Source organism: Phyllopteryx taeniolatus, chromosome 22, assembly GCF_024500385.1.
Source record: "Phyllopteryx taeniolatus isolate TA_2022b chromosome 22, UOR_Ptae_1.2, whole genome shotgun sequence".
NCBI classification, from domain to species: domain Eukaryota; kingdom Metazoa; phylum Chordata; class Actinopteri; order Syngnathiformes; family Syngnathidae; genus Phyllopteryx; species Phyllopteryx taeniolatus.
This window is the reverse complement of record NC_084523.1, coordinates 9,684,025-9,711,791: the sequence shown is the minus strand read 5'-3', so window position 1 is coordinate 9,711,791 and position 27,767 is coordinate 9,684,025. Positions and strand designations below refer to the sequence as shown.

At 48.7% G+C, this 27,767-nt stretch overlaps 4 protein-coding genes across 9 annotated transcripts; 2 read left to right on the top strand and 2 right to left on the bottom strand.

Moving 5' to 3' along the window:
- Positions 1 to 711: 711 nt before the first annotated feature.
- ndufa12 (NADH:ubiquinone oxidoreductase subunit A12) lies at positions 712 to 2,143 on the bottom strand. The gene is made up of 4 exons (XM_061761374.1): positions 2,017 to 2,143; positions 1,693 to 1,778; positions 1,479 to 1,566; positions 712 to 949 (listed from the first exon to the last, which is right to left on the bottom strand). Exons 1-4 carry the CDS (start codon positions 2,103 to 2,105, stop codon positions 775 to 777), a joined length of 438 nt encoding a protein of 145 aa, XP_061617358.1. The 5' UTR covers positions 2,106 to 2,143; the 3' UTR covers positions 712 to 774.
- Positions 2,127 to 15,106, bottom strand: fgd6 (FYVE, RhoGEF and PH domain containing 6). 5 transcript variants are annotated; one of them, XR_009786287.1, is made up of 22 exons: positions 14,703 to 15,106; positions 11,895 to 13,596; positions 9,465 to 9,582; positions 8,443 to 8,510; positions 7,673 to 7,703; positions 6,741 to 6,892; positions 6,512 to 6,668; positions 6,332 to 6,419; positions 6,076 to 6,126; positions 5,945 to 6,003; positions 5,800 to 5,871; positions 5,657 to 5,725; positions 5,492 to 5,575; positions 5,349 to 5,428; positions 5,026 to 5,128; positions 4,814 to 4,957; positions 4,626 to 4,728; positions 3,971 to 4,065; positions 3,535 to 3,881; positions 3,111 to 3,469; positions 2,873 to 3,000; positions 2,127 to 2,143 (listed from the first exon to the last, which is right to left on the bottom strand). XR_009786287.1 is itself a non-coding variant. In XM_061761310.1 (21 exons), exons 1-21 carry the CDS (start codon positions 14,710 to 14,712, stop codon positions 3,427 to 3,429), a joined length of 3,507 nt encoding a protein of 1,168 aa, XP_061617294.1. In that variant the 5' UTR covers positions 14,713 to 15,105; the 3' UTR covers positions 2,439 to 3,426. The 5 variants fall into 5 exon arrangements, 2 of the variants coding, with proteins under 2 accessions (XP_061617294.1, XP_061617292.1); XR_009786285.1 differs by having other exon boundaries at positions 2,873 to 3,469; XR_009786286.1 differs by lacking the exon at positions 2,127 to 2,143 and having other exon boundaries at positions 2,439 to 3,000.
- Positions 14,214 to 22,933, top strand: vezt (vezatin, adherens junctions transmembrane protein). 2 transcript variants are annotated; one of them, XM_061761331.1, is made up of 13 exons: positions 14,214 to 14,422; positions 15,435 to 15,499; positions 16,200 to 16,310; positions 17,730 to 17,813; positions 17,900 to 18,072; positions 18,156 to 18,440; positions 19,418 to 19,564; positions 19,929 to 20,076; positions 20,311 to 20,675; positions 20,738 to 20,931; positions 20,998 to 21,104; positions 21,565 to 21,772; positions 21,902 to 22,933. In XM_061761331.1, exons 2-13 carry the CDS (start codon positions 15,464 to 15,466, stop codon positions 22,360 to 22,362), a joined length of 2,319 nt encoding a protein of 772 aa, XP_061617315.1. In that variant the 5' UTR covers positions 14,214 to 14,422; positions 15,435 to 15,463; the 3' UTR covers positions 22,363 to 22,933. The 2 variants fall into 2 exon arrangements, with proteins under 2 accessions (XP_061617315.1, XP_061617314.1); XM_061761330.1 differs by lacking the exon at positions 14,214 to 14,422 and adding an exon at positions 14,761 to 14,779.
- A 1,269-nt stretch (positions 22,934 to 24,202) lies between these two features.
- Positions 24,203 to 27,735, top strand: metap2a (methionyl aminopeptidase 2a). The gene is made up of 11 exons (XM_061761352.1): positions 24,203 to 24,404; positions 25,134 to 25,217; positions 25,287 to 25,343; positions 25,412 to 25,514; positions 25,600 to 25,761; positions 25,890 to 26,071; positions 26,130 to 26,224; positions 26,296 to 26,392; positions 26,519 to 26,622; positions 26,713 to 26,828; positions 27,180 to 27,735. Exons 1-11 carry the CDS (start codon positions 24,257 to 24,259, stop codon positions 27,430 to 27,432), a joined length of 1,401 nt encoding a protein of 466 aa, XP_061617336.1. The 5' UTR covers positions 24,203 to 24,256; the 3' UTR covers positions 27,433 to 27,735.
- The last annotated feature ends 32 nt before the right edge of the window (positions 27,736 to 27,767 follow it).

Genomic DNA, 27,767 nt, shown 5'->3' with positions numbered 1-27,767 from the left:
GAAGAGCGTCACTCTGCTCAAAATCTCCTCGCATTGGAATTACGTTATGCCGTTCAAAATCAATCGTTATCTTTGTGGATAAAAGTTCGAAGGTGCCCTGCGGAGAGGTGGGCGTGCTTTGCGATCGAAAGGGGGGCTCCAATGGGGTCTGTGGGGTGTTTTGGTGGTCCTCGGGGAGGCGGTGGATGCTGCCACAGTGATGCTCTTCGTCGTTTTCCTGTTTGGGTGGGAAGGCGGGAAGTGGACATCAGAGGTGAGTAGTCGCCAAATATTGTACTCAAGTAAGAGTACTGTTACTTTACAATAATATGACTCGAGTCAAAGTAAAAATATTTACTTGAGTAAAAAAGTACTCAATGAAAAAAACTACTCATGTAAAGAGTAACTTGTAACGTGATTTAAAAAAAAAAACATCGGAACATGATCATCAAATAAAATCAAATAACCTATAATATATGGGAGTCAAAAAACTCCTTACTTTACATGGTTGTTTTTTTTTTTTCTTCCAAAAACACCACTTCATCACGTGCTCGTTCTACAGAGGCACCAGAGAGCATCGTGACCAACCGCATCAAAGCGGGTTGCGGAGCCTCCACTGCATCGTGAGGGCAACTGAGAAGATCGGAACCTCTCTTGCTTTACTATACGTGGTTACCTTAGATACCTTACCCATTTGTCCACCGCCCCACGCACTAAGAAAAACATACCAAGTGTGAATATTAAACTTTATTGAGCAGCGGCTGTGGAAGAGAACACGGGCGGAGGTCATCGGGGTCACTGGGCTTTGGGCGGCACCCACTCGTGGATCTTCTTGCGTGTGGTGGAGTAGGGCACGTACTGCTGCGGGGTGCCACTCACGTTGAACCGGTGCACCTCGGCCAGGAACTTCTTGGGCTCGGGTGGGTGCGTGGTGGGGGGGTCGTCCGTCGTGCAGTGGAGCCAGCGATGCCTACCGCAAGGAACGGGCATCCAAGCATGAAAACATGAAGTGTAAACGCTTTCATTCTTTACATTTTATTTAATTATTTTACTGTATGTTTTTATAGACGGCTGGTTTTCCAGGTTCCCACACATTTGAGATTTCAAAAGTATGAAATCAAATTCCATACTTTTTCCATACTTGCGTCAGAAACCCTGCAGATTTTTTTACTCTAAAGTATAACAGATCAGTATATATTTTAGTATATATTATTTACCATTATATTTTTTTATAAAATGCAAAAGAATGTTGTTAAAGTATGTTTTTCTTACAGAAACTAAAAATTTTACAAATATTGGATGTTACAAGATATAATAATCCAAGTAATTTTAAAAGTAAAAACTATGACAATATATCAAAAAAATAACACTATCACAAGGGAAAAATATAAATATATATATATATATATATAACACTAATAGCTTTTTACTTTGTTGCTGAGATTTCGATTTTTAATCATTTTGCAAAACGCAACCACAAACAACAGTAACATTGGTACCATTCGGCGGGCACCATGCTGCCATCCACCTCCCACAAAGTGTTCTTTCCATTCATCTGTGTGGTGTAGATCACCCAGCGATGACGTCCTGGATACAGTTTGGACACGAGAGATTGCATGCAGCGATTCTCAACCTCACCGGATCCAGGGACCCCAGTTCGTGAAACAACTTGACCAGAATGCATGTTTCCATATGAAATGCTCTCGTCCTTACCAAAGAAGTAGTGCTTCTTGTCCTCGTAGTATTTGTTGCCATATTTGTCCACACCAATCAGGGCTCCAGTCTTCACATCGTTTACCCTGTCGCACACAAGTGTCGAAAGTTGTCATGCATGCAATAATTCAACTATTTTTGGGAATCAAACAAAAATAAAACGAAATTCAGTGCAAGTTTCACGACTCCTGTTTAGAGAGGGCTAGCTATCGACATGTTAACTTAGCTTGGCAACGTTCGCAAATATCTACAGTCTACGTTAATAACAGCACTTGGCTGTGAGTGGCTCGAAATACAAGCGTTCATATAATTACTCTCGCGTACCTGAAGAGCTGAAGAAGAAACCCCCGGACTCCGCCGTGACCTCCTAGTTGTCCCAAAGCCCTTCGGACAATATTGACGTACTCCGCCATCTTGAGACGGAACTATTTGTTGATCGGAACGATGGTTCCTAGGAGTAAAATGTCCGGGTAGCAAAATTGAACAATTGAACATTGTTCCGTATGCATTTGTAACGTCAAAATAAACACACCAAGTTCGACATTTTATGAACATTTTTTGCCTGCCAGATTATTCTAATTGCTTTGTAGGAAAGTCTACATCCACACAGTTTATATTCTAGAATAAAGTATAAACTGTTAATGCAAAAACTTTCGATAGTTTCTAGTAATACAATGTCCTCATAGAAACAGGAACGCCTTATACATTTTTCTGTATGACTTGTGACGTAAAAATAAACATAAACGCTATATTTATATATTTTATTAAAAACTGTTGCCTGACAGTTTATAATGATTGTTTTGTAGGAGACTCGACCTCCACAGTTGATATTAAAAAAAGTCCATGTTAATGTACAATCATGAGCAAACACATGCTTCCTTGACCCTGACAAGTTCATATCAGGACGATAATGAAGAATCAAAAGTTACAATGACAACATTGAGCAGAAAGTTGCGGATGGAACAAGATTCAGGGATGAACTTAAATCTATTTTGTCAAGGTGGCAGATAAAAATACTGTCATAGGACTTTCATTGGTTGATCGATGGTAAAAAAAAAAAAAAAAGTATAATAAAAGGTATTGTTTTTGGAAGGCTTTCAAAATGCATCCACGATGGACAGTGCAAGTGCATGTTTTTTCCCACATTTAAAAAACATGATGAAAGTCAACAGAACCTTACTGCAAAATAGTGGCCTGCTTCTTCATCCTTTATAAATACCAGCTCGAGGCTTCCGTATAAAAATGTCGACGTCACGCCGTCATACACACAATATTACCCACAGGCCGCTGCCAAGGCGCCTCGACATTCTGAAGAGTACGAAAAATACATTTAATGATTCACTTCCAGTTTTGTCCAGGATGCTGTTGGACCCACAATGTATGGCCGTTACTTGGAATATTAAAACAGAAAGAATCACCTCTCTAAAGTGGAGAGATCAATTCCAGCAACTTCCTGTTACTGCCAGTAAAACACTGCTTCATTCCAAGTGATTGTGAGTGTTTTTACATATCAACCTGCTTGAATTTCACAACTAGTTTTCCTTCATTTGCGTCAAACGGGATCCCGGTGGAAAACTGTCCACTTCCACACACATTCTTTGGCATTGGGAGCCACAGCTGCAGGAAGAAAAAAGAAAACAAAAAAAGTTCCCGGTTCTTTTAAAAAGAGGGGCAATGCTCTCCCATCTCCTCGCGGAAGCAGCACGCCTTCGTCGTCGTCCCTCTATAAGATCATCACTGTTCGAGGATCATGGCCTCCTGAAAGGCTTCAATCCACCTAAAAGAGAAGACGAGGAGGTCAAATGGTGTGTCAAGTTGAGTGGGCGGGAGGTGCAGTTTGACCTCTGCGCGGTGGGGATGTCGTCGGCTTTGAAGATGTAAAAGAGTGTGTTTTTGTGGTAGAGCTTGAACTGCAGCTTCTGCGCCGGCCCGTTCTTCTCCTCCCGCAGGAAGAAGCCGAGCAGCGGCTGGCTCTCCAGCGCCGCCACATCCTGCCGCGAATAAGACAATTCCATCGAGTAGACGGCAAACGGGGCCCAAAAGAAGACGGCGCCGGTTACCTCGCTGGCGGCGTACGTGTACAACACTTTGTTCTTGACGACGAACCACAGGCGCTTCCACTGCTTCTTGTTGCCCTTGGACCTGTTCAAGTAGCCGCTCATGGACGAGTTTTCCGTGTTGGCCGACACCTGGGCAGAGAGCCGGGAGGGTCACGCGACTGCGACGGCGCTTCTTAACTCACCCCTCTCTCTCTCTCGCTCTCTCACTCACGACTCGCCTCTTTCAGCGCCGCCGGAATCTTCTTTTGTTTCCTGGTGAAGGAGAACGCTCCGGATTTGATGGGAGACACGGACGACGAGGCGCGGCGGTCACCTGCAAGTAGAGTGGTGCTTTTCCTTCATGTTATTTCTTAGGCTTGCCTCTGCAAGCGCGTTACATTATATTTTATGAATAGGCGGACGCTTTTCGGGACAGCCAAGGAACGAAAACAGATGTGAATCGCAATCATTCTAATTATCGCAATACATTTGGACGCCTGCTGATAAGGTTTGTTTGTTTGTTTATATTGTATGTTTTTTGCAGTTTTACTGTGCGCACGTGTGAGTGTGTAAATTAGTGTGACTTTGTTGTACTACAGGTAAAGGATGCTTATATTATGCTTAAGTTGGTAAAGCATTTTTAGTCGTTTCACGGTAATGGCTTTTTTGGTGTGTGAATAAAGTGGTCTCGGCATCATACTTGAATTGCGCTACAGTACAACGAAGAACTATCAATACAAGAGTTGGGCCATCATTCAGTCCGGGATGCTACAATCACAAAAGTGTGAACGAGACGAGATGGGCAAAGCTGAAAAGTGAAGGGGGGGGGGAAACAAAACAAAAAACAACACAATCCTCTCTTGTTTTTTGTGCCATGTTGACACAAACACTCACTGTTCTCCTGCAGTTTGGCAAAGCAGTGGTCACACACGCGCGCCGGCTGGTTCTTCAGGTACTCCAGGTAGTACTTGTTGGCCGAGCAGGCCTGGCACACCACCTGTCGGAGCAGGAGACGACAGGCCGTGAGCCGGAGGCGGAAGCGTTGCGCAGGTGAGGCCGGGAGGGTCGGGCGCGTGGGGCACCTTCCCGCAGGCGCGACAGTGATGGCGTCGCCAGGTGAGGGTGAACTCGCAGGTGCAGATCATGCACATGGTGGCCCTCAGGTCGGGGATCCAGATGGGGGCCTTGGAGCCGAGGGGGGCGCCGCTGTCCGGCGCGCCGTCGGCCTGAGCGGAAAGCCGGACAGTCAAGAGGGGAACTTTCGAAACGGACGCACGGCGCACCGGCGCGTCACCTCCTCCTGACTGCGACTGGATATGAAGCTGATCTTCTTCTTGGCGTGGTCGTCGATGGCCTCGGCGATGGCCTCCAGCCACTCGTCTCGTTCTGTCGCCGAACTGGAGGCAGAGAACACGTCGGCTACGGCGCACGTCGGGTGCAACTTGACCAAATTAAAATCATCTATAAGGCGTTTCATTTGAAGCTCTTCAAGTGAAGACGAGTATGAAATGATCTGACGCCTCTTTTGGGATCACAGTTTGTGGCGTATTTACGGTTGAAACTAAAAATGTAGGCAAATGTACACATTTGCGGTGGGCGTGTACTTGATGTTCCAACCTTGCAGACAGGATGAAGGAGCGCTCCACGCTCTCGATGTTCAGCTCGTTCTGGTAGGCCTCCTGGCTGGGCTTGCTCACCTGTTAAGAGGACGCACGGCGTAACGAGCGCCACGTCAGGATTTGCCGCGCGCGGCGTCTCACCTTCATGCCAGCGAGGGAGAGCACGCAGTTGAGTTTGTACTGGGCCGACTGGACGGGAGTGGTGTACATAAGCGCATCGTTGAACTGGACGGACGAAAAGAAGAGGCGAAGATGGAAAGGAAGGAAAAGATCGCGGAAAGACAGACGAATCGGATTGTAGCTCACCAAGAAGAACATCCGCGGCTGCATGACCTTCCTGGACAGCTTCATGAGCGTTCCCTCCTTCAGGAACACCTGCGGGAACCCACCGGAAGTGAACTCTCGCCACCTTCCAGACTTCAGGAAGACGGAGGATGCGAGGCTCTTACCCTGCCTGGCTGAACGATCTCATGGTGGCCGTTCAGGCTGTACTGGATCTGCATTAGCTTCTGAAAGTTATCCTACACAAATAAAATAAAAAGTTGAGGAGGAACAAAAAGTGAGACTAAAAGTCAAGCCTGGGGGGGTCCTCACCCCTTGTTTCATGATGTCGTTGGCGTGGTTGGCGACTTCCTTCACGATGCTGAGGGCGGCTGCACGGACGAAAACATTTGAAGGACGCATTCCTCGAGGGTTTTTTTTCCTCATGGTGTGTTTAGTCTCACCTTCTGTGTCCTTGTAGTCCTCAGAGTCCCGTGGCAGATTCTTCAGATAATCTGGAAAAGGGAAAAAGTGGATGGAAGGAAACTCGCAGTCAAAGCCATCCACATTTTAAAGATACCTTTTCTCGTGTTTTAGGCTTTCACACAGTTCAATTTGACCCACAACTTAACTTAATCAATTAAACAACGCGTGGGCCGGATTAACGATACTTTAGCACATACTTTGCCAACCCCGTGGAGCTAGAGAATGAGGGACCACCTGTGAGCAGCAGCTGGTACTGAGGAATCCGCTGGACAGGCTTCAGCAGATAGTGCTTAAGGGCAAGGCTGGCACACCTGGCACTCATCTGCATCCAAACAACACGCGCCTCGATGAGCCTGATGGAAACGCTTCGGTGATGGTCGTCTGTCGCGGGCAAGTCTCATTCAGTCACGTTACCTCAAACTCGCGCACCACGGCTGCAAAGGGAGGGTTTTTCCTGCACTGCTCGTCCAAAAGCGCCACGTTGTTGTCGAACTGGCGGATGTACGTGGAGTACATCTTCAGGTACGGGCCCTTCTGCACAAAGATGTCCGCCAGGCGCTGGTGCTCGCTCCTGCGGACGCGCCGACTGGTGAAGTCACACGATGAACGATGAGTGTAAATTCCAGTGGGCGCGTGCACGTACCAGTATGCCACGCGCTCCTCCAGCTCCCGCAGCAGGTCCTTGTTGAGCTGGTAGAGCTGCGGCAGGTAGTACAGGACCTGGCTGAGGACGCGCTCGTCCACCACCGGCTTGCCGTTCTGACGCGTCGCCTTGGCGACCGCATCCCTAAAGTCCTGAGGCAGAAAACGAGGCTTCAGTTGGACACGCCCGCACACAGCTGAGTCAGCGAGCCGACACACGCGTCCACCGGGAAGGAAGCAGCGATGACGCGTACACACCGCCGAAACGTTTCCCTTCTCACCAGATTTACAAAACAAAGTCCAAGACTTGTTCCATGCAATTGTATTCATTTATTGCCAACAAGCTAATGGTCTAGTCTGTAGCAATGTGCTCAAATTTATATATTAAAAAAAAAAAAAAAAAATTTCTGATGAGTATTCATTATTTTAAGAGATTGTTTAGTTTTTTTGGTCATGATATGAGATGAAAAATGATTGACGCGAACTTTTCCAGCTGAAGTGCGTGTAGTTCTATCGCCTTTCTATAATTGCGACATGATCGCGCAAGATTCCGCCGGCCCAGGCAGCAAACGCACGGGCCGACGCTTGGAATTGCACACCACGCGATCATCTTATTATGTAATATGATTGGACTTTATTGACACACCCACGCACGCACGCACACGCAGGGATGTCGGGCAGAAACTACAAAAACATTCAAGTCGCGCGCGCCAGCTGGATGGCGTGCCACAAGAATGCGTGCGGCGTCGCGGCCCACGCGCGCACACAGAAGGATATCGGCGTGGAGGTCAGCTCGGTGCCAGGAGGAAGCAGCTGCTGCGTCCGCGGGCAGAAAAGAATGCAAGCTGACCCGATTTCTTGGACAGAACCCCCCCGCACCCCCCAGGATGGCACTTTCCACTAATTCTGTAGCGAGGGTCGTGTGACACTTACGATGTGGAGAAGCTTGAGGACATCCACAAACCTGCAGAAAAAGAGAGAAAAAGCAAGGGTGGGTGTTCCCTCAAAATAATGATTTTTAAAAAGTGCAAAAGTGGCTGCTCATGCACTTGGCTGAACTGTACTTGTCAGAGTACTATTAAAAGTTGTATACTTTTTACTCGAGTATTTTTGTGAAGAAGAAACTCTACTTTTTACTCTGTTCCATTGTTATTTTGAGCTCTGTTGTTGCTTGCGCAATCTCATTTGTTTTGGTTTGTCACATGACCCCATTTCACCAATCAAACGGAGCCTGGCGGTCACATGACCTGCGCGCGGCAGCAAAGTTACGGAGCGTCACACAAATTAAACAATAATCAATATTTCTTGTTTAGTAACAGTAATAATAAAACATATTCTTTTGTAAAGACGTATTGTTTTAGATCGTAAGTGATTTTGATGGGCAATATATGAATTTGCACATTTCCATTTTAAATGTTTGTCTATTGGATGTTTATACTCAAAAAGTAAAAGTATTCTTACTTGAGTCCAATTTTTGGCTACACACAAACATTCATCTGAGATCCCTACATTTTGTTGTTGTTGTTTTTTTTAAGTTGTATTTCTTCACAAATATAGGCCCATTTATTTATTTTAAGGAAGGTGTCCTTTACAGAATAAAAGGCATAACCTTACAAGGATAAAAATGTATTTTTGAAGTATGACTTTCTTCCCTCGTTCAATTTGGACTTTCATGCCATCGTGTGACAAATTGAACAACTCACACTTTCTCCGAGCTCATGATCTCCTGGGCGATGTGCGCCACCTTCTTCCGTTTGGTCTCGTCCTCCAGCTGCGAGAGCGACAGAGCGAGCACAGGTTCAGTCAGACGGCGTTCCATTATCAGGGACGCCGCGGTGGGAACGTTTGGGAACATGTTATCTTCACGCGCCGCTGGGAACAAAACCACTTGGCAGCATCACGAGCGCTCATTTAGTTATTAGTTATTTATAGGACACGTACGTTAGGGCTGGCCAAGCTTGTGTGCTCATTTGATTTTTAAAACGGATATAGATCAAATCCATGAATTATATAATAACATAAAATACTTTATTATATATATTTTGTAAAAGACATTCAATTGTTTATTTTACATTGTTCTTATTTGATCAGTTACATTCAATAAATTCCCGAATTTAATAAATTCAAATGAAATTGCTGTATGTTTATGTAAAATTGTTTATTTTACATTTTTTATTGAATATTTACAATAAATACATTTTCCAATTATATATATGTGAAACTTATTTCATAATCTTTTTATTGTATTATTCTCAATGCAAAGACTATTTTTTTAAATAACAGTTATGCGTAGATGTCAAATTCTTTTTTGTATTGTTTAAAATAACTACATTTAGCAATTAATATATTAAATTAAATCTTCCATTGTATTATTTATCACACATATATTTTTAAAAATTCTAAAAAATGCTGGCTGTATATGTAAAAAAGTTTATTTTGCTAATACCTCTAATTCACTATAAATAAATGAATGATAATAATAATAATAAATAAATGAACCTTATTTAATGATATAAAAAAATTGATGAATAAAAAAGTTTTAATTCACCAATTTTAGGGGGGGAAAAAAAAAACAAGCAAACTATTCGCCCATGAAGTCACACATACACAGACACACACACACACACACACGTGCTTTCAAGTAAAACCTGGCGTGATTCCCTCCGCATTGGAGTAACTCCACTGACGCGATGCGACGCGACACGACGCGACTCGACGCGCCCACCTGTCTGTCCGCCTCGTCCACGTGTTCCTTGCTGGAGGACGAGCTGTCGTCGTCCTCGTTCCAACTGCGGGCGTCCTCGTCCTCCTCCTCGGAGTGGACGTCCCTCCTCGGCCAGTCGCTGCTCGACGCAAAGAGAGACGAGCACAATTGGATGCGGAAATAGTCACGTTGTCAGAAGCGCTTCTGGTGTTTGTTCATGATTGAGAATCAGGTCAGAGTGTCTGCGAGGCGTGTGAGTGAGCGCAAGCACAGACACGCGCTGGCCTCCAATGTTTTCGGCTACCTGATCCGTCCGCGTCCTCAGCTCTCCTCCTGGCGGAAACGCCCCGAGATAACGTTAGCCGTTCACGTTCAAACGTCAGCGCGCACGCGACGCCATTGAGAGTGCCTCTGATGAACCCCAAATAAAGTTCTGATGCTCTGGGAGGCTTTTTCTGACATTTTCTTTGCTTTCTAAGAGACGTTTTGTGGGAAGACGGACTGCTATGTGGAACGGTTCTGAAATCCGTTGACCTTGTTTAAGGCCCCAGTTCGAGCTGGAGAGAGAAAAAAACCAAGAAACAGCCCCAAAGCATGATGCTGCCACCACCACGCCTCACTGGAGCGCACATTTTGGAATTATTGGTCAACCTTGGTTCCGCTGGACCGTAACTAAATCTCCCAAACTCACATGGGGAGATTCAGACAAACAAACAAGAAGAAAAACAACAACAATCCCTACAACTAACTACCACTACAAACAAACTAAAAACTCGGTTGTTTTCCTGAAATGGTGTCTCCTGATGTTGGCTTTTAATAACGTCGTAAAGCCCTGGTGTTGCTCTTCTGCTCGCCATTAAATATTTTGCAGCATGCAAACAAAGCTTCGAGCTCACATTTTCTCTCAAAGTCACACAAGAGAGAAAAAAAAAAAAAAAAAGTTGCATGTTGAGGTTACGAGAAGGCTAAACACGGAGCGAGGAAGGCCAGCGGAGGAGGAGGCGGCTGGTGGTTGCTGCACATTTCGTTTCCCACTTCTGGAGCCGCGTGCGACGTTTTCGTGTGCGACGCTCAGACATTTCCTGCCCGGCGCGCCGAAAATAACCCACAGGAAGACCACGGACCGACCTGCGGCACGGCACGGCAACGCGCCGCGACCGTCTGACGTGGCGCTGACTCGTGCCGATGTCACCTGTCGCCGCCCGGAGAGCTCGGAGCACCTGGACCTGGACCGGGACCGGGACGCCGGGCTAAGGCGGGCCTGCTTTGGGCTTGTGTCAAGGAGGTTATGTTTGTTAGCAGAGTGACTCAACAACGACAAGTCATTTCCTCCAAAGTATGTGGAGGGCCCAAGGAAGAAACCACTGAAACGGAATCGACTGTATTTGCTTCTAAATGCGCTACAGTGAAACTGGAGTCATAATAATAATAATAATAATAATAAGAATAATGTATTTTATTCATAGGTGTCCAGCGCCCACACAAGGACACCATCTAATTAAAAACGGAAGAAACGAGACTCGATGAGGGGGAGTATGAGATTCGGATGAAGATCTGACTGAGGGTGCGATGTGGGCTGTTGGGGGAGGAGCTTACGGATGGCCTTGAAAGTGAGCAGAAGGCTTTTGAAATGCATTCGAATATGAAGCGGCACCCAGTCTTAAGGGGCCATGTGGTGGAAAACGGAGATTTTTGCGCTTGCGTTCAGGATGTCGGAAATCGCGATTCCCGACGATCGTACCGAGCATCGGGTTTCAAGTTTGTTCCGTTTTTTTACTGTTGGCCGGAAATGATCCAATTTCACAGAATCGTTCAGAAAACGATCAAGTACAAATGAACTTTCCCAGCGACGTGCAGAACAATTGAGTGCTCCTCCACTGGACAGTCGAGTCAAAGTTACAATTAACATGTCGATCCGCCTGTTGCCATTCATACAAGTGATTGCCACATTTTTTTTCCTGTAGTACAAGTGGTGACTCCAACTAACTCGTGTGTTTCAACATACTTCCCAGAAAATATGATTCTGAGAATAAATCGTGGCTTCCTGGGAGTTCATCAGCTCATGGGTAGATTTCAAGCCGACAAGTAGTATCTGTGACTTTGAGTGTGTTTGGCTTTAGAAGGCGGGGCCTGGCCTGGTGAGTGACGTGCGCGCGCAGTATTGACTGGCTGTCAACTGGCTAACGTCTGCGCGTTGAGGAACTCGGCATGAGTAGTATATCGGCAGATCGTGTGTGAATGTTCGTATTACTTATTTGTTTGATGACATTTGTTCCACAACCGACTTATTTGTCCACCTGGCGCCGCATGCAACTGCAGCAACATTAGCCCGTGAGGAGAAATGATCCCGACCAGATTTTGCTTGTACCCTTTTTTTGTCATTGAATTATTCGATGAATCGCTCACGCCCGAGACTCGGTAGAAGACGAGATACACGAGCCGAAATCCTACCCGTCGCAGCGGTCCTCCCGGAACCTTCGGTAGGGGTCCTGCGCCTCGTAGATGTCCGAGTCGTCGCCGTCCCGCGGCCAGCCCGGCCTGCCGCTGTGAAAGGGCAAGTTCATGTACTCGGGGATCTCCTCGTACAGAGGGACGTTCTCGTATTCCACGCTCCCGTCGTCGTCGCCACTGCCGATGCAGCTGTTGGGCCGCGCCCCCCGCTTGGACTCGGCGTCGCTACAGTCCAGCGAGTGGCCTCTCGTGGCCAGCAGCTTGGGGAGCATCTTGACGGACACGTGCAGCTCCAGAAGCTTCCGGAAGGAGAGGCTCCGCTTGCCGGCGTCCACGCGGGCGACCAGGTCGGCGGCGGAGAAGGACTGCGCGCGCTGCTTGCCCCCTAGAGCGGGCGCCCGGCTTTTGGGCGGCACGCTGCTCCTGGTGGGCATCTGGCGGCTGAAGAAGGTCACGCAGGGGCGGCTGAAGCGCCAGGAAGGTTTCTCCTGGGGGGGCGCGGGCAGCTCCCTCATGGGGCCGTGAGGAGGCGCTGGGGGACAAATGGAGGGAGGCGGCGGGGCGGGCAGGCTGAGTCTCTGAGGTTTCCGGGGCGGCGGTCTCACCGGCCGATCGTCGGCCGAGAAGGCCTTCCTGGCGTGCAGCGGGGGCGGCGGGCAGCCCAGTTTCATCTGCTTGGGGAGACTGTGCGTGACGGGGTAACGCTTAAAATCGCCGTAGCCGTCCTCCTCCTCCTCCCGCCCCCGGTGCTCCTCGCACTGCGGGTGAGGCTGCGAGAGCAAGCTGAGGGAGAGGGAGGTGTTCTTGTTGAGTTTTGGGGAGGCCTGCTGCGTTCTGTGGAGGCGAGGAGAGAGCGAGGTCTGGCGGGGAGGCGGCACGGGAGCGCCGGGCTCGTCGTCTTCACGGGGAACGGAGATCTCCTCTCGCGGGTCGCCCGCCTCCTGATGATCCTGAGCCGCGCCCTCCACGCCGTCCTGCCTCACCAGGGCCGGCTTCTTGTGCTTGCGGGGCTGCGGGACGGGGAGGGGCTTACTCGGGGCCGCGGGGACCGAGGAGTCGCCGTGTAAATGGCCGCTGCGTTCTAGCTGCTCGGGATGTTCCGCGGAAGGAGAGGAGGCCGCGATGCTGCCTGCAACATCACAGCCGACGTCCACGGACTCCGCCTTGAAATCAGCGTCGGTGCGGTTCCCCTCTTTGCCCGCCCTGTCCGAGCGTCTCTGTCTCTGAGGCTTGTCCCGAGGCCTTTTGTTCACCCCTGCGCCCTCGCACAAACACTCCTCCGGTCCGGTCGGGGCTCCCTCGTGAATCCCGTTCTTCAGCTCGTGCGCGTCGTGCACGCCGTTCTCCGCACGCCGGCACTGGCAGCAATCCCGCGGCCCGCGGGCGCACGTGGGAATAATGTAGTCCGATTCCTGCGCTGATAAAATCCCATTTCTGGTGTTGAGCAGCGAGAGGTCGTCCTTAAGATCCCGCTCCGGAGATAAGAGAAGATGGACTTTGGGCGGTGGCGAGGCGGCGGGGGGTTTCGGGATGCGGGGCTTGGGGGCGAGGGCCGGTTTTGTCCTCTTGAGAGTGGCGGGAGAAGGATGGGCGGAGACGGGAGATGTGGTGAGCAGGCCTGGTTTGGGGGCGATGGGCGGGGGTGAGGGTTTGGCAGCGTCGGGAAGTTTAGGTTTGGGAGCTAATGGAGGCTTCTTCACACCTGCATGTACGCGACACAAGAAAGGAGTCAAAACACTCTCACATGGAAGCATTACAATTCTTTCCTGGAGTTACAGCCGAGGTTCAACGGTCGCTCTCGGCTTCAGAGGGGAGTGATGTGCGAAGCACATCACGCATCACAACTTGAATGGAAATGCTGGGAGTAGCAACTGACTCAGAATCTGGCTCCCAAGCTCATTGATTGCGTCGTGCAAAAAATAAATAAAAAATGTTCGCAGGTACAAAGTTGTCAAAAGTAACCGCGGGACAGATTTTATGAGCAATGACCTTTTTTCGAAAAGGTCAATGACCACAAACAGGACGCTGAACTAAGTTCAGAATATGCGTGGCGGACTCTGACACAGACCACCAAATCTAAAAAGAGAGGCAAATGTAAAGTTTTACAGTGTGATGATTGCAGCAGAAAGCAGGGGCTATAGAAACGGTGGTCTCTTTAGTAATTCAGGTTCTGTGCAAGTGGTTTCTGGCGCCACGCTCTACCTCAATATGAACCGGTCCACGCCGAATTCATCCAGTTGGGATGACGACGCCATCAAAGCTCATCGTGTACTTTGCGCGAGCAGAGACGAGCGAGAGGACACAAGTTTGCCTGATTTCTAAACGGGGTTTGGCCAGTCTTCTTGCAATGACGCGTCAGGTCATGCAAACTAACCCACAAAAAAAAAAAAACTACTTTAAATGACGTCAAATCCAAACGAGGGTTCCTATTGATTGAAACAAAGCTTTACATAGACTGGTGGAGTTGTAGCATCAACAGCAGGACAGATGTTAAAGGACAAAGGACTCTTGACCACCACCAGCTGCAAGTGAGCCACTTAAAACGGAAAGAGACTTTTATTATACTTTTATTGTCAATTGTGGAGGCCCTTTGAAAAGCTCCCAAAATGACGTGTAGTGACTCCTATTGTACTATTTATGTGGAGGCGATTTTTTTTTTTTTCAGGAAAGGCTGTAATTAGGCGTTAAAAAAAACAGCGGGCGCTAACTTTGAAGTTGTTTTTCACGACGATGCATATTCTATGAGCGTTTGACTTCAAAGTCCGGTGTGATGTCGATGTTCGCAGTTAACCCCTGCACGAAACAAACCTGTGCTCATGACTCCAGCCTCGCTGCTGCTTTCTCCATGAGGAACGCAAATTCACTTTCAATGGAAGCGCGACAAGGTCTTCGTTCTTTCCTGCCTCGGCAGCATTGTCACTCGGAAATCCACCGCGGGGGAATAAAACAAACCGCCGACCGCCGCTCTTACTCCTTATCGCATTCGCACATCCACCGATAACAACGTTATCCTTGTTGCTTTTTCCATTTTCCCAAAGTTTTTCGGCTTCGGCAAGTTTTGTCGCTCGCGACAAGAGATAAGCAACGTGAACAAATGACTTCCTGTTGTTGATGGAGAATTAAATCCGATTGTAAACAACGTGATGTGTTTGCAGCGTTTACAAGTTTTACCATAAAAGTGATAAGTGATTCAACTCCCACTCGAGTGCCTGAAATGTGTTGTATTTGCCACTGTTCATTTCGGTAAGATGTTTTATTTTGAAGTAGTATTCTCTGCTTCCGCGTAATTTTCCTCGCCTGGTTTTTCTAACGGTTGGGCATGTGCCTCAATTGGTCACCAGAGGCGCTGTAGGACGCTGGGTCACGTTGTGTTGTCTCGCAAGGAAGAAACGCGAGAGGGAGACTCTTTCCTGGGAATTGTAGTTCTTTTGCGAAGTTGAGTAAACCGGCTAAACTACCAACTCCCTCTCTCCCTCTCTCTCTCTCCCTCTTTCTCGGCCGACTCCTCCCGCCCAATCGCACCCCAAATTCGGCATGCAGAGCGAGCCGCGCGTCGATGGGGGAGCGCCATGACGCAAGAGTTCGACGAAGATGTCGTGTTTGAGGTTCGTATCACTTGTTAGCCGATGCTTTGTCATGCTGCTACAAATCGACTGCTAGCTTAGTAGATACGTTATAAAGTAGTTGCTTATTGAAAAATAAAAAAATAATTACAAAAATATGTATATATAATGATGCGCTCACATTCACACAGACACTGAGTGGGAATTTAATTTTTAAAATTAATGCTGGTGTGTTTCTGATAAACAAGTCTGTAATTGGGACTGTAATTGGTAATCGATTGCAGTAAGTGGGGCGGGATGACCAGACAGATGGGACCAATGCGTCGGTTCTGGTGAATAAATAAAGAAATTAAAAAAAATAAAAATAACTCCCCAAAAACAAAACAAAATGAAAAAAAAAGACAGACACGCACGCACACGCGTGACCATGGAAGTGAGTATTACCCTAAGAGCATGTATGTGACGCCAATGGAACAGATGTGCTCCCATGATGCATCTGTTCCGTGTGCAGCAATGGAACGCAATGATGCTGACAGCAAATGGGTCAGACATCATTCAGGGAAGGCAGAGGAGGATTATGACATCCATTTTTGTAGTGTTTGGACACAATCCGGATTTGTACGCGTGCGCTGACCGCAGCCGATGAGGATTTGTGCGTGTGTCCTCGGAACTGAGGCGGCTTTGACGTTCAACGGGTCGACATAAGGTCGGAAGCTCTCTCACCTCAGTGTTTGCTTCGCAGAACTCGCCGCTTTTCCGCTACCTGCACGACTTAGGACGCACGGACTTCGAGGCCTGTCCGACGGCGGCGCGGGATGAAGACGGCGACCTGGACAGACCCCAGAAAGCGGAGGTCGGCACTGGCCTGTTGCAAAATGGGAATGTTATCGTTGTGGCTCGATCGACTTTATTCCACGTCCGAGTTCCATCGTCCCTCGATTGACTTTTTCCTTCCTGATCTCCTTTCTGTCCTTGCTTCCCTCAGACTCACTTTTTATTCATACGTCCTTACATCCTTCCTTCCTTCACTTAAACCCATATTTCCTCCTCCCTTCACAACCCAACTTTCATACATGGCTATCTTTCCTTCCTTTGCTTTCTCTGCCTTCCTTCACAACCCACTTTTTCTTCATGCATCCTCGCGCCCTTCCTTTTCTGCCTTCCTTCCTTTTGCATCCTTCCTTCCTTTGCGTCCAAATCTATTTTCAAATTGTTTGCCACTATTCACAGTCCCTATTTAAAATGCGTATAGCTACTCTTGGCGCACCCTGATACGTATTATTTACTAATCCAGCTCGCAGTATTTGCGGTTCAACTATTGCATGTGATGTGTCGGAGCCACGACGTCCCCCACGTTTCTGGAACTTTCCACGTGCGTCAAACTTGCCGTCTGCTGCTCAAGACAGGAAGTCTTTGGTCAGCGAGTCGCTTCCCGGATCTCAGATAAAGCCGGAGCGAGCGGGGAATGTTTCCTAAAAAGCCGTACGTCGCCACCTGGCGAAAGACGTAATTATCGGACTCATCTGTTAACGACGGCTGTCTCGCTGAGCGTGATGTCAAATCCTGCTTAGCGTTTATAGAAGCGGAACAAATTCTCACATTTGTGCACAGTTATCGTGAAATCTTTGCTCTTCTACTCCCTCCTACTGACTTACCCAATCGGCGATCAGCGTAACTAACAAAACAAGCCCGTCGCCGGGTCGGTCCACGGGCTGGCCGGACGGGACCGATGACGCGGACCGAAGAATGTGTCACCGTACGGAATCGCGCACGGGAAAGACCACAATAGGGAATTAGAAGAAGTATTTATTTGTGCCCTTCTTATGTAGAAAACATACAACTTTATGATTGTAACATTATGCCTTTTTTGTTTGTCACAACACAATGACTTCGTGCCTCAAAAATAAAACTTTATCATCAATATTTCACCCGTTTTTCGTGGAAGAAATAAGACTTTTGTCGTAATGTTGGACTTTTTCATCTCAAAAGAATACCAGTGACACTATTGCTAATACAGCACCTTTTTAAAAACAACTTTTGTTCTTGTAAATATCTCTAGAAAATAACTTTCTTGTAATATATGACACCCTTTTTCCATGAAAAAAAACCTACTTAATGTTTGTAATAACCCAACGTTTTGTCCCCAAACAATTCTGACTTCAGTTCCATAATATTCTCATATATTTTGACGTTGCTCTTGTAATGTTGTCTTTTTTTCCCCTTGTTTCTTTGGACTTTTGTAAACAAAACGAGCCTTTTTGTACGTGTGTAGGCTGGGGTCATGCGGACACTGGCTGAAGCCTTGTGGCGATGGAGCCCACTCCAGAAAGCGCACACACTGGAGCAGCAGCAGCTGGTGGGTGCAACTTGAAAAGCCAGCAGAAGCATAAACGTGGCGCGCTCGCCCGCCCGCCCGCCTTCACCCAGCTCCTCTTCTGGCAGGACGGCGTGCTGGGCGAGTACTCCGTGCGCTGCATCCTGGATCAGGACGTGCTGCTGCAGGAGGACGTGGAGCTGATCGAGCTGTTGGACCCCAGCCTGCTGACGCTCCCCTCGCCGCCCGATCGCGCCGGCGCCCTTCCCCGACCCGGCCTCTTCGCCGCACCCTCATCATGGTACGGGAATCCCCCATAAATCGACTATATGCGTCAGTTCTGCCACTCGCGTGTCGATTTACCTCCCGTCGCGTCCGCTTTAGGGACTTGGCCGGTCTGGCGGGCCTGGCCGCGGTTCTGCTGGGTCTGTGCTCGGCGTCCGGAGGCGCGTGGTCGCTGGCGGCCGCCCCCTGGGGCCTGGCCACGCTGGCGTGGGCGGCCGTGCGGGCGGCGGCGCTGCGGCGTCGGGGCGGCGCCCAGCGGGACGTCCACGCCCGGGCCTCGCAGCTGCGCACGCTGATCCACGCCAGCAAGACGCTGACGGGGATGTCGCGCAAGGCTCTGCGCCTGGTGCAGGAGACGGAGGTCATCTCCCGAGGCTTCACCCTGTAAGGTTGCTCGTCCCGTCGAAATGTCGGAACCGTCGTCATTTGTATCCAATCACTGCATGCTGGGCCCGAAGCTGCATGCTTCTATAGGAAAGAAGACAACCTGTGAGCTAAACATCCCTCAGCATACACCCCCCCCCCCCCCGCCCGCATGATCCAGAAGTCCCTTTCACACAGGATTTCTGCAACAGTCGGTGCATTCAGTTAGACAAGGTACCTTTTACATACAACTCAGCGACCGCTGCCGCTTCCTCGGATGAGAATAATAATAATATTAAAGACTTTTTAATCATCGGAGCTGCAACACAACTGAGCGGGACGAGTGAGTCTTGGTTGTGAAACTTTGCACACTAAACATGGCTTACTGCGAACATCGACGGTGGGCCAAATAGACACTTTTACGTTAACATTATCAAGTAATATTTTCGATGTTTACCCCTAAAATTGGTTAACGCAACTGTTTTTATTCATTTATGCCATGAAAGGTATTGGTGTATTGTAAGTAATACAACATGCCAGTAAAATACACATTTCTATAATACATACAAATGATATAAATTTGGTTAAGTTCTGGGGGAAGTCCGCCTTTTGCCCGAAGTCAGCCGGGCGAGGCTCCGGCGCCCTGCGACCCTGTTGAGAATGGATGGCATACGTCCGTTTTAAAAAATCTTCTGTAGCGCTTTAGCACAGACGTCGGGCTCAGCCCGTACACGCAGACCACCTCCTCGGAAGCCGCCAAATTTGCACGTAGACTTCCATTTCGGTTCCTTCTCAGGAGAACAGCCAGGGAAAAAAAGCCATCTTTAACGGGCAGTGTGAAAGGGACTATTTGGCGCTTCATTTTGTCCCGTGTTGTGATTGGTCCTCAGTGTTGTTGTTTGTTTGTTTGTTTTTTTTAAATGTGTGTGCCCTCCTCCTACCAATTCGGGACGTCTCCACAGTTGTATCACATTTCACTTGTCAAGTTTGCTCGACAGGGTGAGTGCGGCCGGCACCTTTAGCAGGGCGGGGCCGGGGGCGCCGCCCCGAGGCCGGCAGCTGATCGGACTGCGCAAGACCTTGTACCGGGCCCTCCGCTCGGCCTTCAGAGCCTCGCGAAGGGCCACCTGTCACATGCTCAAGGAATATCCTCTTACGTCACGCATGGCAAATTCAACTCTATATATGTTGTGGCGAAGTTCGCTGCTGTCATTTAGCGCTTGTATCTTAACATATTTTCTCGCAAGTCAAAGCAAAAAACTAAGCTCAGGTAACTAATAAGTCAAGGTACTACGGTGTATCTTAAATGCAGTGGTCGAAATGTGTGTGTGTGTGTGTGTGTCATATACATGGCGAGTAATTCACAATTCTTAAATCATTTCTAATCATTCAGGCAAATGGAAACAATCAACAATGAATCCCAGATTATCCAAGAAGATGAAGATTTATTCAGAAGGAATTTGTAAGATGTCTCTGGGTTGAGTTTTGTCTTTCTTAATGCCCACCAACGTTCCCGCTGAGCTCGGAGGTGGACAACGTGACCAACTACGTTTCGGCGGTGCCTCTGAAGGAGCTGGGCCTGGGCCTGGGCATCGAACACCTGGGCGACGAGCAGGCCCAAGAGCTGACCGACGACTACAGCCTGCCCGCCCTCAAGGTGAGCACTAAGCTCGCTTTTGCTTCCGAATTGTGCTGCTCTCAAATTCCATTCCAAATAACACCAGCGTTTTGCATCCTGATCACTCGTGTGCCGCACATTCAGCCAGCCTGTGTAAACTTAACACAAGCAACCCACCTTCAGCTAGCATACTCGTAACACGTACACACGTAAGCATGTGTACATTTTCGTTATTATTCTTAACTGACTAAATGACACTTTGTCCTCCTCCAGATGTTGTTCCAACTGTGGGTGGGGCAAAGCTCAGAGTGCTTCCGCCGATTAGCCCTCCTAATGTCGCCGCGCCGACTAGAGGAGGAACTGAAGGAAGGCGGCGTTCCCAAAGAAGATTCCTCCACGCCTCCTCTTCCCGCACTGCACCGCTCTATCGCCGCCGTGACCGAGCCTCTCCACCGCGCGCTGGCCGCCTGCCTCGAGGAGGTGCAGCGAAGCTACGACTTTCACCGCCACTTCGAGACGCAGGCCAGGACGTCGGGTTCCGACCGCGGCTCTCGGGTCCGAGAGAAGTGCCGAGAGCTGAACACTCTTCACGCTTCCATCCGAAGCCTGCAGCTGCACCTCAAGGCCCTGCTGAGCGAGTGAGAAGCATGTCAACGCTCAACGTACGCCTCCGGATGGCTAACCCGAACGTCTTCTTCAGGATGATTATCCTGGAGGACGACCTGGAGAAACTGATGGTGTCCAAGGAGCCCAGCGAGCTGACTCCGGATAGCTACCGCGACCTGAGCGAGAGGCTGAATCGGCTCCAGCCGCACATGCGGGCCAGCGCCGGATGCTGGGACGACACGGTCGGACAGGCGGAGCGCATGCTGAGGCGGGTCAACGACTGTCCAGGTGGGAAAGAGTCGCGTGAGGAAAGTTTGATCCCTCGACTCATGCGTGTCCACCTTATGTCTGCAGGTAACGCTGAGGGTCCCGACCAGTGTGGGATCCCTGGGTCCGAGGTGCCTGATCCTCCTCCCTCCTATCCTTTGATACTGGACAGAGATCCTGTTCCAGAAGAGCTGGTGAGAGCTGTCCTTTTCCGGCCCACTGTCCCGGGGATTTGAGGTTGACATGAATTTGCCATCTTCCGACTTCAAATCACAGGCATAAGAACAGCAGAGAAGTTGCAACTACATTATTGACGGTTGTCGTCGTTCCAGACGTCACCACGATCATCGGAATACGTGACGTCACAGCGGCTATGTCAAGATGCTTCAACTCAATAACAATAACTACTTATCTGAACGCATGCAGCCGCAAGCCCACTTTGGCGAGAAATCCAATGACGTGGACTAAAGTGACCTTATCGTTAGATTTAATACATATGTCGATGACTCTCGGTACCTACATCTTGAAATGATCAGTGCCCGCCAAACCGATGATGTCTCACAAAAATTAACATGTTGCTCTCTAATACGCCACTTTGCCTGGAAACCGGTGTCAAAAAGACCAGTATGACTCAAGAGGACTCTAATGTGACAGGAGTTCGAGGCCTACGTGTCGGAGTCGGACTCGGGCGGCGAAGGCAAGGACTCGTGTTGCGACATGTCGACTCCGGAGGAGCGGGAGCGTCAGGGTCGCGAGCGGGAGGAGTCCCGCCGCGTCCTGTCCGAGCTCAAGGCGGTGCTGGGATTCCGTGCGTCCGAGGGCGAGAGGATGAAGAGGAAGCAGATGCTCTTCAGCGAACAAGGTCTGGAACGTGTGGGCTCTGAATCTGTGTTATCATTCTTTCCATTTTCGATTGGCACTCAAAAATCCAACGAGTGACTGATTATTTTGAGCTGTTTTTGTGTCAGTTGAGTATTTCCTGTCGTCGCAGCTGCTTCCATTTGCTGTTCCGGCGCTCCGTCAGCCGCTTCCACAGCCTCAGCAGAAAGAGGCGACGACGAATCTGCTGCAGGAAACGAACGGGCAGCGCAGGAAGGAAAGGACGAGCGGGTGAGGCCTGACCCCTCCGAGTTCAGCTGCGGTTTGGAGGCGGAAGAAGAGGCGGCGGGAACGTCTGTGTGTGCCCGAGGGGGAGGCGGAGCATCCGAGTTGCACCAGTACGAAGGCGAGGAGGGTGACGAGGAGGAACAGAACGGCTTGGACTGCCGCCTCAAGCCCAGAGTTCCCGCTTTCTCCATCATGGACAGACTGACGGAGATCCACGGCTCGGAGACCCTCAGCTTCAGCTCGTCCGTGGCGGCGCAGGTGGCGGCGCGATCGCACTCGCTAGTCAAGATGGAGGAGCAGATGTTTGGAGATGAAGAGGATGAGGGGGAGGAAGAGGAGCAATGATTTCTTGAGATTGTGGAGATGTTTCACTTTACTGTTCTTTATTGCTCAGGTACAAGAACCACTCGAGCCTGTGAGGACTCCCCTCACTGCAACACTAAATGATTACTTGTGAAACAGTTCTATTCTACAGTGGGATGGGGAAAGAACTCTGTGGAACGCCACAAATAAATGACATCAGGCCATTCTAGGATTAAAGAACATGTAGTATGTTTGAATATTTTGTTCCTGGAGTGTTCTGGTCAGGTTCTGTGATGCAAAGCTTGACCTTCTCGTGCACAGGAAGAGGAAGTGTGGATGCTATTTTTACCATCAGCGTTTTATTTCAGGAGGGCAGCCTGCTCATTCATTGTGATGTCACCAATGTACATGTGTATTTACAAGGATGCTTCCTCAAACTGCTTGGATTGCTTGCTCGGAAATAAACAACAAAAATGAGTAAGGGACAATCACTGCTGAGACGGCCTTTCCTCGTCTTCGCCCTGCCCTGCCTTGCCTTGCGGGTGAGGGCTACACCCCTTCTGCTTTTTACAAATGTGAAATAAAATATGCTTAAATAAAAGCATAAGGTGTATCTAGTTCTTTTTAATGCTGTTTCCTGCTAATGTTTCCTGAGCTGCAAAGATGGGGGGCAGACAAAACAGGTTAGGTGGGTCACTTTTTTTTTTTTGAAGGGCTTTGCATTTGGCCTACGACAGCTGGGCATCTCCTACGCTTTGTTCTGACTCATTGAAACCTTGAGTCACAGAAACCTGATGAAGTGGACTTAAGTCAACTTTACATTGAATACATTTAGGGGTATAGAGGTTGACTACATTGCAACTTTAATTACTTTAAAAACGACCACATAATGGAGCCAAGGCACATTTAACATTTGAAGAATCTCACCGCACACCACCAAACAACAACTGTCCCAAATAGTTCTCAATAAATGACATTTCACTTTTGCAATTCCAAAAGTGAAACTGAGACATTCCACGGATTCGTTCAACACAAGAAAATACTTTTCAGAAGGCCAATTCCAACCTCAAGTCCTGTATTCAAATCTTGACTGTTTCACATGCAACATTCAAATTTTCTGGATATGGTAAAATGTGGGTTTGTTAACCATAGGCTAAAGTCATCAACATAATAAGTTATTAAATTGCATTACTGTGGGTGGCACGGTGAACAACTGGTTAGCACATCTGCCTCACAGTTCTGAGGACCAGAGTTCGAATCTGGCCTCGCCTGTGTGGAGTTTGCATGTTCTACGCACGCATGCATGGGTTTTCTGCGGGTACCTGTATTTACAGTATGCTGACGTAAAGATGATCCTGTCCAATTTACTCACAAACGTCCTGAGTGGGAAATATGGGCCCCTTTTAGTTCAACACAAAGCTTCATTCTGTTGTCTAAATAGCGACAGGTTAGTTGTACCTTCTGCCATTTAGTGGAAGAGAATTTAAATATTCTGCCTGTCACTACATGTCACTGGCATAGATGGATGAACAAAGATAGTAAATACTAATTTACAGAGCAATTATTGGATCAAACACGTGATGGACTCACTATCTAATATGTTCTGTGTAGGAACCCTACTAAATCGGCCCATTCCGTTACAATATTACCCCTGTATTTGTTTATCAGTTTTATGGCTAATACACAAAAGACAAAGGAAGATTATAGGACCACCAACCAATTATGTCGCACATTACTAACGTGTAGCAGCATGCCATCAGCCCAGAACGTAACATTGCCTCAATTGTATTCAATTACTACAGTGCCATCGAGTGGCTGCCAACCTTCAGTTCCTAAAACGACGAAGATCCCTGAACGCATCACTCCAACGCAAGCGCTTCCCCAATGCTCCCACAATGCCCCGCGCTTACCTTAGAAGCAGCAGGCTGTCATCGTCATGGCGGCGGTGCTCGCGCAGCAAAAACAGGTCCAGGAGGTCCAGATGAACGGCGAAGCCGCGGATCGAGAGGATGTCGACCCGGTGGAAGAGGCGGCGGCCAAGAAGAGGAAGAAAAAGAAGAAGAAGAACAAGTCAGCTGCGGCCGGTAAGCCTGCTGCTAGCCGGTTAGCTTAGCAAACGCTACCTGTTGGTGCCTTGACAGGGCGGACATATTTGTAACGTACAAACCCGGAAACAATCGGAATTCGCCTTCAAAACAAGACAATCTCGTGCTGAATTTGTCGGGAGTGTTGGGGTTCCAGACGGCAAACCATTCGAAACTGTTGTTGCAATAGTATACATGAAAATATTGTGGATACATTCAAAATTAGTCACTTGGAAAAACTAACTGGACATCGAGCTGTGTTATTGTGAAGTTATATCCGGAAGTGCAGTGACATAACGAGTTGGACTTGACGGTGCTCCTTGTTAGCCATGCGGGTTAGGGATCACTTTTGCAATTCACGTCAGGCCTGCCTCCGAAAAAGATCCACTGCTACAACCCGTGACTCTTAATGAAAGCCGGGCAAATACGAACTTCATTTTACAAAATAAAAGTTGAATACACCCGTCGAACGACTTCTTGACTTTTATTTCACTGAGCCGCCATTGCCCTCCACCAAGTTTTCCGGTTTCGTAATAGGGTGTTCTATTACGTGAGCTGGCCTGACTTCCCGATTGGAGCAAAGTAGTATCAGGTGTTAATTAGTTCACATTGCTGCAATACAAATAAACAGACAAAGAATATTTGTCACACCCACTTCCTCTTGCATATTGCTGACTAAGCAGATTTCCACGCAGAAGGGTTTTTAGTCTGGTTTGTGTTTGGTCGCAGGTCCCGATGGAGACGATGTTGCCGAGGTCACGAAGGAGCTCGAGAAGCAGGTGATGGAGGACAAGGAAGAGGAGGGCGAGGAAGGTGGGCGTCAAACACACCCTCAACGCATGTATTTTCATCCACCAATCACCTCATCTCCCGCCTTCGCAGATGACGGCGAGAACTCGGCAGGGAAGAAGAAGAAGAAGAAAAAGAAGAAGAAAGGATGTAAGTTGGCACCGGACCTGCCTTGAAAATAAGACGGGAAGCGGGTTTGTGATTTTTGTTTTTCACAGCCAAAGGTCAGACCGATCCGCCGTCTATTCCCATCTGTGAGCTGTATCCTGCTGGGGAGTTCCCCATCGGACAGGAGTGCGAATACCCTCCTTCACATGATGGGTAAAGACGCTGACACAAAACGTACAATCTGTGGTGTACATTTGTCTACAAGCGCAAACATTTGTGTTTGTGTGTGTGGCGGCAGGCGCAGCGCGGCGTGGCGCAGCAGCAACGAGGAGAGGCGAGTGCTGGACAAAGCCAACGAGGAGGTGTGGAACGACTTCAGGCAGGCGGCCGAGGCTCACAGGCAGGTCCGGCAGCACGTCAGAGGGTTCCTGAAACCCGGGATGACCATGATCGAAATATGGTGAGGCCGCACTCGCGCTCCCCTTTGCTCACTCTTTCACTCTTCTTCGCTCGTATCATGAAAAAAACCACCGTGTCTGCTTTTCTCTCGATCAATAACATGCTTCCTTCCTCCCCCCGATGCGTCAGCGAGCGTCTCGAGGATTGCTCCCGGAAGCTAATCAAGGAGAACAAGCTGCACGCCGGCCTGGCGTTCCCCACCGGCTGCTCGCTCAACCACTGCGCCGCCCACTACACTCCCAACGCCGGAGACCCCACCGTCCTGCAGTACGACGACGTGTGCAAAATCGACTTTGGCACGCACATCAACGGTACGTCGGGCAAATGGCGTCCTCAAAACGGCCGCTACATGTTTGTTGATGTCTCCAGGGCGAATCATTGACTGTGCCTTCACCGTCACCTTCAACCCAAAGTACGACAAGCTGCTGGAAGCCGTCAAAGACGCCACCAACACCGGCATCAAAGTACGCCGCACGTAAAGAATATTTATTTTTGAATACACAGAGCTCACATTTCATGTTATCGCTCGCCGCAGAACGCTGGAATCGACGTGCGTCTGTGTGACGTCGGGGAGGCCATTCAGGAAGTGATGGAGTCCTACGAGGTGGAGCTGGATGGCAAAACGTATCAAGGTAACTCACTTTTGAGTTCTGTCCAGAGATTAAGGACAATTTGTGTCTCTCTCTCCCCCCATCCTTTCGTAAGTTTCAAAAATATTTTCGAGTGTATTTAAACGTATAGGATGCTTGTGTCCGCAGTCAAACCCATCCGAAACCTCAACGGCCATTCCATTGGCCAGTACAGGATACACGCCGGAAAGACTGTGCCAATCGTCAAAGGAGGGGAAGCCACTAAAATGGAGGTGGGCTTCAAAGCAAAAACTTTTAGGTTTTTTTTAGATTTTTCCGATAAGTGTCCAAAAGTTTTTGGGGGGGTTTTGTTTTGTGGGCAGGAAGGCGAGGTGTACGCCATCGAGACGTTCGGCAGCACGGGCAAAGGCGTGGTCCACGACGACATGGAGTGCTCACACTACATGAAGAACTTTGACGTGGGCCACGTGCCCATCAGGTCGCCTTTTCTGTTGTCGTTTTCCTGCATTACGATCGGTCCACGTTTTATCTTTATTAGTAAAAAATAATAATAATTTAAAGTGAGAATTACGAGGAAACGAAGTGGACGTCCTTCATTTTGTAGCTGTCTTTATTAATTGACAATACATTTATTTTATTAGAAAATGACATTTTAAGAGGTATTTGACATTTAAATGAAATTAAATTTGAAAATATATTTTTTGAAAAAAATCTTTAAAACTATGTTGTATTAATTTAAATAAATTCAAGATTCCCAACTGTAGGAATGGAAAACTTTGAGTGAGAATTAAGGACATTAAGGAAAAAACTGACTTACCTCCACTCGCAGGCTCCCACGGGCGAAGCACCTCCTGAACGTGATCAACGAGAACTTCGGCACGCTGGCCTTCTGCCGCCGGTGGCTGGACCGCCTGGGCGAGAGCAAGTACCTGATGGCCCTGAAGAACCTGTGCGACCTGGGCATCATGGACCCCTACCCGCCGCTGTGCGACACCAAGGGCTGCTACACGGCGCAGTTTGAGCACACCATCTTGCTCAGGCCCACCTGCAAGGAGGTGGTGAGCCGGGGAGACGACTACTGAACGCCCGCCCGACACCAACCGACTCATCCGCAGACCGATGAAACGGCGAGGACTTGCTTTCTGACTCTTCTATCGGTTCTTCTCCTGATTCAACGAGCAGGAAGGTTTCAGTTTGTCATATTTGCCGAAGACGGAAAAGTGTAACCTGCCTTTCGGTGCGTCAAACAGATCAGGTTAAGCTACATTCAGTACGTTTGGCTTCTGTCGCTAACAGCAGGGAATGAATGCCTCCTCGGTTCCCGTTTTGAATTCCCTGGAATGTTTTTGTAAGGAAAAGATTCAAATAAATTTGCTCATCTACGACCGAGTTGTCCTTTCGTGTGCAAACAGTGACC